Consider the following 8,926-nt stretch of genomic DNA (forward strand, 5'->3'; position numbering starts at 1 on the left):
CCTCCCCCATCTCTCTGCTTCCCCCAGCAATCACAACACTATTGCCTGTGTCCATGAGGTTTTTTTTTATTTTTTTGCTCAATCATTCCACTAACCCACCCCCACACCTGACAGCTGTCAGCTTACTCTCTATGAGTCTCTCTCTATTTTGCTTGTTAGTTCATTTTGTTCATTAGATTCCACATATGAGTAAAATTATATGGTACTTGTCAATGCTCTTACCCATGCTGTCCCAAAAGATAAGATTTCCTTTTCTTACAGCTGAGTAGTATTCCATTTGTTATCCAATCATCTACTGGTGGACACTTGGGCTGCTTCCAAATCTTGGCTATTGTAAATAATGCTGCAGTGTAGCCCCTTCATGTAGGCGTGTTTCTAATAGTGTTAAAGATCCTTAAAACTGTACCCCTGCTAGTTCCTTTTCTTATTTAGTCATATGCATATATTTTAGCATAATTTTCATTGAGTATCATATCTTCAATATTTTTCACATCACAAGTTTTCATAATGATTTCTTTTAATGGCTGTCAAATATTCCAATTTGACCTTAGCCAGTTTGGCTCAGTGGACAAAGCACCAGCCTGTGGACTGAAGGGTCCCAGGTTCAATTTTGGTCAAGGGCACATACCCAGGTTGTGGGCTTAATCCCCAGTGTGGGGCATGCAAGAGGCAGCCAAGCAATCATACTCTTTCATCATTGATATTTCTCTCTTTTTCTCCCTCTTCCTTCCTCTCTGAGATCAATAAAAATATATATATTTTTTAAATTCCAATTTTTCCCATAGCCCAGAAAACACATTCCTGCTTATTAACTTTTTTGCTTCCTTGAATTATTTTCTTAGAATAAGTTTTCAGGTGTGGGATTACTGAATCATAGGATATGCAATTGGAATATAACAATCAGAAACAGGTTTTATTTTTCTAAAAAAAGAAATGAACTACAATTCTTTTTGTCTTGTTTTTCTGGAACTGATGAGTGGACCTATGCTGCTCAATTTGAGAGTCATTAACCACATGTGGCTGTTTAAATTTAAAGTTTGATAAATTAAAATTCAAAATTTAGTTACTTCATTGCACTAGCCACATTTCAAATGCTCAATAACTACATGTGTCTAGTGGTTACTGTATTGAAAAGTATAGATACAGAACATTTCAATCATTGTAGAATATTTATTGGACAATGCTGCTCTGGAGTTTCTCAAGAAGTCATGGTTGGCATCTTGGGTGGGAGGTAAAACCTGTCCCATGTTCACAAATGCCCCATAAAGTAGCAAAATTATATCCATTTGAGACCCACTGAGCTTTTATCTCAAAAGAGAGAATCTCCTAACTTTTTTGAGATGGCTTCAGGTTGCCTCCACTTGAAGAGAAGGACACTTAGAAAGATTGCCCTGACTCAGAGCATAACTCTCATTTTCTTCTCTTCTGGTCTGTTTCCTGATTTTGTGGAATTGCAGGAATAAGACCCTGCAGATGGAGAAGATCAAGGCCCGTTTGAAGGCTGAGTTTGAGGCCCTTGAATCAGAAGAGAGACACCTGAAGGAATATAAGCAGGAAATGGACCTCCTGCTACAAGAGAAGATGGCCCATGTGGAGGAACTCCGACTGATCCATGCTGACATCAATGTGGTATGTGGCTGGCTGCTTCTGGGCCCTTTGAGAAATAGGTAATAGTGAGTGTTGTAGCCTCTCCTGTGGCTGTGGCCAACTTGGGAGAGTAGGCTTTGGGCTGTGGTGGAGTGGAAGAATCCAGGAATTCTGAGATCCAGCCTGGCTTTGTCACTATATCACTGGACAAGTCCCTTCTTCTTCCTGGTCCTTATTTTCCCTCTCTGTTCTATAAGAGGAATTCAGTCAAGGAATTCATCTGAGGTATAATTCAGCTCTGATGTGCTTATTATTGGAGTCTGGGAGTTAGGAGCTAGCCTTGGTGAAAAGCAGAGCAGGCAGTTAACTCTGGAGTCTAGCCTAAAGGGCTCCAAACTTCTGTAATTAAGCCAAAAAAATCTCCTCTGCCAGCCTGCCAAAGTGGGGCCCCATTAGAGTATCTTTTTTGGAGATTCTCGGAACATGGTGAATAAACTGTGCTATCATGGTAAGTTTCTATTTGGAATTACTCAAGCAGAGTCTGAATCATCACCTGTCTGGGCTGCAATATTGATGATTCCTTCACCAGGAGAGATACTGGAGGTGTTGACCTGTAAGGTCCTTTCCAACTCTTAGAGCCTATGACAATGAGAAGCCTTAAAAATTAATTATATTTGAAGAAGTTTCTATTCTTGGGAAACTTGCTTCTGTGGTAATACTTATTTCTTGATTTTTCTGAATGCAATTGAAACAGTAGGTATTCAAAATTTTTTGTCACAAAATCACATTATTCCAGGGTCTCATGAGGAGTTGGTAGTTCTGCTGCCAGCTAACCCAAGAATACAGAGTCAATGCAATAAACAAGATATTAGCCACAGAGGGGCTAAGAATCTAGGTGAGTAGATCTCAAACTCGAATATCCATCAGGCACCTGGTGAGCCTGCTAAAGCAGATTGTTGGACTCCACCCTAAAGTTTCTGATTCTGTATGTCTGAGGTGGTGCCTGAAAATTTGCATTCCTAATGAGTTCCCAGGTGATGCTGATGCTTATGCTGCTAATTTGGTAATCACATTTTGAGAACCATTAATTTAGGGGAAAGGCCACTGGCCTGGGAGGCAGAAGCCAAGAATTTTTATCTTGGCTTTCCCCCTAAGAAGTATTTCTCTGAGGAAGTTTCTTCTCTCTGAGACAATTCCCTGATCTGTAAAATAGTGATGAGGTACACTGAATGAGCTCTAAAGTCCATTCCAGTTCTAAAATGCTGTATTTGAATAATAGTTACTATTTACTGAGCCTTTACTCTGTGTTAGCCCCTGTACTGAGAGCTTTATATAAATTCAATGATTGAATCCTTATGAAGATTATATGAAGTAGGCACTAATATTATCACCATTATACAGATGAAGATACGGAGGCTTGACAAGAGTCACATAGAATACATAGCAGATTGAGGACTTGACCATATATTGGCCTTGCTCTGGAGCCTATGCTATTATCTACTCATCTATCCAGCATCATGGAGAATCTTGGGGTATTTTCTCTGTGCCTACCTAACTCTGTGTTCCAGATGGAAAATACCATCAAACAGTCTGAGAATGACCTAAACAAGCTACTAGAGTCTACTCGCCGGCTACATGATGAGTATAAGCCACTGAAGGAACATGTGGATGCCCTGCGTATGACTCTGGGCCTGCAGAGGCTTCCTGACCTATGTGAAGAGGAGGAGAAGCTGTCCTTGGAGTAAGCAGCCTTCCCCCTGTCCTGAAAAATACACAAACCACACACACACACGCACACACACACACACACACACACACACACACACGGCTTGGTCTGAAAGTCAGTCCTGGCCCTAGGCCTGTCTGTGGCTGACTCATTGCATGACCCTGGGCATGTTGCTGTGCTGGACTGTTACAACAAAAGAAGGATGATTAGGCTAGAATTACTAGATGATATTTAAAATTCTTTGTGCAATTTAACAATACAAAGCTATGTTTATGATGTGTGTGTGTGTGTGTGCGCGCACGTGTGTGTGTGTCTATGACTCTTAAGAGGTTATTTCCCAAGTCAAGGTTGAGAAGGGTGTTCAAAAACCTTTGAAAAATACAGAAGACTGAGCTTTCATGGTCTCTAGGGGCTAGTCTGGAACTTCATCTTAAGATCCAGGGGCTCACATTACAGAGGGACAGAGTTCAGTTTAGTAGAAGGAAACATACTTCCTTAAGGTAGAGCAGGTTGCCTGTGGAAGTGATCAGTTTCTTATTCCTAGAGGTATGCCAGTAAAGGCCTGAGGACACAATAGAAATACTACAAAATAACATGAGATGAGAATAAGTGAATGCCCTTTGAGGACTTTGCTAACCCTGGGATTTATTTATTTTCTGGGTCTGTCAGAGCAAGGAGCAAGAGCTAACCTTCCCAATAGATAATGGGTCTGGTACCCAGGGAGAACTTTTTGCTGGGGAGGGTGCAGGAACTTTCTGTAGTGAGCCACAGCCCAACCTCTTTGGGTCTATGGCATGAATTCTTTAAGAGGGGCGAGCTTCTCATATTTTCAGAATGATCCAGCTAATGTCTCTCATCTCCAAAGTTACTTTGAGAAGCAGAAAGCAGAGTGGCAGACGGAGCCTCAGGAGCCTCCCATCCCTGAATCCCTGGCCGCTGCAGCCGCTGCTGCCCAACAACTTCAAGTGGCTAGGAAGCAGGACACCCGGCAGACAGCCACCTTCAGGCAGCAGCCCCCACCCATGAAGGTAAGTGAGCTAGGTAGGGGCTGTGGAAGAAGTGATTTATCCTTAAGCAGCCTTGGAGTTTTGGTTTTACTTATTTGGGGCCTTTCTAAAATAGCATTTGTTTGGGATACAGAGGAAGGGGAGTGTGGTGTGTATGCTGGAATGGAACTGCTTGTTTTATTTCCTCACATTCCCAGAGGAGTTAGAATGCAAGGAGATTGGCAGGCTCTGCTAAACTATAATTTTTTAAAAATGATAAAAGCATGACTGGTACAAATATATAGTAAGCATGTATCTTTAATGACAGAGCCTATAGGATTACAAAGCTGGTTCCAAGATCATTTGAGGAATAATTATATAGTCAGGGAAGGAAGGGAATGCTGAAATAAATTTGCAAAGTTAAACACAGAATTGGTTTATGTTCTATAGGGCAATAAAACTGTAACATTTGTGATTATATTTTCTTCAGAACATAAATAATCTGCATCTCTATTAGACAAAAACCTTTTATAATTTATCAGCATAAGTCGCAGTTTGAACACTGATCAATATTAAATAGTAAAAAAAATAGTAAATAGTTGAACAGAGAGTAGGGGTTAGCAAACTAGAGCCCACAGCCAAGTCTGAACTGTTTCTTGTTTTTATAAATAAAGTTTTATTGGACTACATGCATGCCTATTGATATATTGCTTGTAGATTCTTTCATGTAAAACAGAGAGTATTGAGTAGTCACACCTAAGAGTATATGACCTGAAAAGTCTAAAATATTTACTATTTTGGCCTTTACAGAAAATGTTTACTAATACCTGATTAAGAGAATTGATTCTTGAGTGGGCCTGTTAAACCATGCTCCAGTATAATCTAAATGGATACACAATTCTCATTTTGTCTTATTTCTGAGTTTTGAACAGTTTTCTTCAATACCAGTTTTTGACCCTCACTCCCTTTTATCCTTTACATCCCTTACATCCAGCACTGATCTCTGTTCTTGTGTTTCACTAACTGATTACTGCTCCTTCCTGTTGGGAAAAATCACAACTGTTTTTTGGAACGCTGGGAATCAAAAGGCTGAACCACAGCCTAGAAGAATCTGACCACTAACGTTCTTTGTCCTGTGTATCCCACCAGGCCTGCTTGTCATGTCATCAGCAAATTCACCGGAATGCACCTATATGCCCTCTGTGCAAAGCGAAGAGTCGGTCCCGGAACCCCAAGAAGCCAAAACGGAAGCAGGATGAATGAAGAGAGGGAGAATAAATAGAGCTCTGCTGCTCATAACCCCTCCCCTTGGCCAGAGATGATGTCCTGATGTGAAACAACCCTTCCCCACCTCTACCAAGTCTCCTGTTTAATGTAATGGAAGCACAACCCCTCTCTCACTTTGCTGGTATTTCTTTCTGCTCTCAGCTTCCTCTTTCAGGAAGAGATGTGGTTCAGGTGCTAATAACAGTATGTCTGATAATCCCTTCTCTCACACTCACATTTCAAGCCCTGCTCTTGTTTGGAGCTAAGGATAGGGCAGAAGGCCCAGATGTGATTCTCTGTCTCTTCTACCTGAAGGCTGGGACCTAAAATTTGAGGGCTGGGGGAGTCCCATATCTTGTTTCATGTAAAGTGTGCCCCCTGTCTATACTTTTGCCTTAGGCTTTGAAGGGACAACAGTTTTCTTGGTGGACTTTCCAAAAGGCTTGGTGCATATATCTTCCCAACCCTCATCTTATCTTCAAGGCCCAGATGTAATTTGGAGAAGCCCTCTTTTTTATATTAATTTTGAAGGCCTGGCTGTTATTATAGAGTTCACCATCACACTGCACCCCTAGTCTTCTATATATACAAAAGCTCTCAGGTACCAGGCTGTGTGTCTGGGGATCCTGAGATCTGCAGACCTTTCTCCCATAGTCCTACTTTTCACAAGTCTATAGTAGAAGTTCCCCACAGTGAAATCAGGGAACTGGAGCTATATCCACTTCATAAGTCCTGCCTAACTTGCCACCTAAGTCATTGGGCTAAGGCTCTGCTAGAGGCTTAGATGGGCTCCAGGCTGACAACTGTGTTGCCTTTTGTTCAAAACCATTACCCTGGCACTTACTCAATGATATATCTTAGAGGTGACAGTGAGATTCAAGTGAGTGGCAATTACTTTACACATGTGAGTGGGTGGGACTTCTACATTCATCTTTCCTTCCCTTGGGTCTTTCTTCCTCTATCAGGCAGCCTCAGCTCAAGTCAGCTGCTGGCTACCCTCTTTCCTGTGGATTGTGCAGGTAGCCTCCCCTCCCTAAAGAAAAGGCACCAGGGTCCCCAAGCCCTACAACTCTCTACTCCACCAAAACCAGATCTCTAATAAAGTCACTCTCAGTCTTAAGAGACAGGGTTGGGGGTTGCCTAACTGAAAAAGTTTTATCTCCAGGTCTCAGTCCCTGGTCGGGAAGGAGAGATATTTTTCTTTCCTTCCTTCCTTACTCAACTGCAGTTTTAAGTTTCCACAGTGTCTGTGTGTTCAAAATATAAGAGATTCCTCTGCTTTTTGAAAGTAAGAGTGTTATGTCTATACAAATCCTTTTAAATAAACATAAGTTCATTGGAGTAAATGCTGACTGAGTGCCTGTAAGTACCAGGAAGATGTAAAGACCTTTCCCCTTCTGGGTAGCTCTTCTTCACTCTTATTCACCCTATCCTACAAATGAGAAAATCTATGACACCACTGCACAACAATTTATTTTGCTATTATAATAATTTACATTTATTCAGTACTTACTCTGTGCTAGGTCTCTATATAAGATGCCTTATATAAATGATTGCATTTGATAATGAAAAACACCTTTCAAGCTAAGTATTCTTATTGACATTTTTCAAAAAGGTAAACTGAAGTTTAAGAGGTTAAATAATTTGTCCATAGTTAACAAATCACTAGTAAGAGAAGTTTCAGGATTTAAACCCAGATTTGTCTGGTTTCAGGGACCATTTTTTTCTTCTACTTTTTGTCCATAATCCTTTATTCTCCCTTTTGGGATGGCATGATAATAGGAGTAGTTGAAATAACTATAAACTAGAAATCAGGGACTAGGAATCTAGTGACTGTTGCAGGAATATAAAGACCTGGTCCCCTGTAGAGATACAAGCTAGGCAATAACTCCAAAGGGCCATTCCATCTTCAGAGCTCTTCATAGTGAGTACTGAGGTTTCTAGTAAGACTGAATTGCAGTTTAATAGCTCCCTCAGTCCAATCCTGCCTCATTCTCTTCCCTTCTACAAGTGTTGATTCCAAAGGCTCTCTAATTAATATGCTGAACATTAAACTGTCATAGTGCTTCCCAGAAGCCCAACAGCTGACAAAAACTTCTGTGTGCCTTGGTGTCCGCAAATGGAAAATGGGGGGGAGGGGAATAATAGTACCTACTTCTGGAGCAATTGTGAGCAATGCCAGGCACATGGTAAGTACTCAATAAGAATGAATTTTCTTTTTCTCCTTGTGCCTCCAGCACCAGGTAAATTGGATGAGCAGTCAAAATACATACTATTTGTTATCTAGTATTACTCTATCACCCCAGATTTTGTTTAGCCACAAGCCTGCTTTTGAGGTGGCTCAGGCTCACTCTGGGCAAAGGGAGGACTATCTAGGAAGGGGCAAAGCCAGGAGCAGACTCAGGTTGATCTGCCCCTATAGCTTGTGTTCCTTCTGCCTAAGTGCAGTGCTACAATTAAGTCACAGACATGGTTACGAAAGAATAAAGAAGGGAAGAGAAAGAACAAAAATAGAGTGAAAGAATACAAGTGGAATGGAGGAGAGAGAGAAGGAGGAGAGTAAGTGCAATTGTCATATTGGTAAAGTGTTTTACACTTAAAGCACCTTCTTCAACATTCTTATTTGATGCTCACATTAATAACCCCAATACTGTTAGTAATGCATGCATTATTATAATCCACACTTTATAGATGAGGGAACTGAATTTCCCAAGGGCTCATGGCAAGTTAAGATAAATGCCACGATTGGAAACCAAGCCTTGTAATCTGAGAACCACTCAGTCTGGAGCCTTCTTCTCTGACAGGATGGGAATGAATTGTATGCATGTTCTGTGCTAAAAGTTGCTTTTACACTGATGGTAGTTCACTCCATAGGGGAAGACCAAGAACTTTAGCAATTATGCTTTAAAGTCCAGTTCCCTATTACTATTATGCCCTCAGATTTCCAGTAGCAACTAACAGCATTTTTACAATGATCAACATCTTCCAGTGTGACCTCTGGAAAGGCTGTTAACTCAGGGCCAGGTACTGTTAGGTTAGTTACTTAACCTTTCTGCATTTCCTTATATGTGAGGCAGAAATAGTAGTAGTTCTTGCCTCATAGCATTGTTGCAAAGATTAAGTAAATCAATACATGTAAAGTGCCTAGAAAAGCACCCAAAAAGCATTCAGTAAATGGAAGTTATGAGAAAGAAAATTATAAAAATTATGACTGGCTTTCTGGGTTGTTGATAATGATGAGACGAAAGAGGAAAGAGGAGAAGGAGAAGAAAGGAGGATAGAAAGGGAGGATAAGGGGGAAGCAGGGAGGAGAGGGTACAATAGGAAAGGGACTGCCCCATATAGGGCCTCCCATAAAAGG

The 8,926-nt window shown here is 41.0% G+C and overlaps 1 protein-coding gene across 2 annotated transcripts in view; it reads left to right on the forward strand.

Annotated features, from left to right (window-relative positions):
* ZC4H2 (zinc finger C4H2-type containing) overlaps nucleotides 1–6,911 on the forward strand; it is a 73,613-nt gene extending 66,702 nt beyond the window's left edge. The window contains exons 2-5 of one of the 2 annotated variants that reach the window (XM_059678930.1): nucleotides 1,458–1,629; nucleotides 3,156–3,328; nucleotides 4,179–4,341; nucleotides 5,449–6,911. In XM_059678930.1, the coding sequence (XP_059534913.1) occupies nucleotides 1,458–1,629; nucleotides 3,156–3,328; nucleotides 4,179–4,341; nucleotides 5,449–5,562 (622 nt within the window). In that variant the 3' untranslated portion in view covers nucleotides 5,563–6,911. The remainder of the gene's footprint in view (nucleotides 1–1,457; nucleotides 1,630–3,155; nucleotides 3,329–4,178; nucleotides 4,342–5,448) is intronic. The other variant, XM_059678931.1, reaches the window with a different exon arrangement.
* Nucleotides 6,912–8,926: the final 2,015 nt, after the last annotated feature.

The sequence above is a fragment of the Myotis daubentonii genome, chromosome X (assembly GCF_963259705.1).
Source record: "Myotis daubentonii chromosome X, mMyoDau2.1, whole genome shotgun sequence".
NCBI lineage: Eukaryota > Metazoa > Chordata > Mammalia > Chiroptera > Vespertilionidae > Myotis > Myotis daubentonii.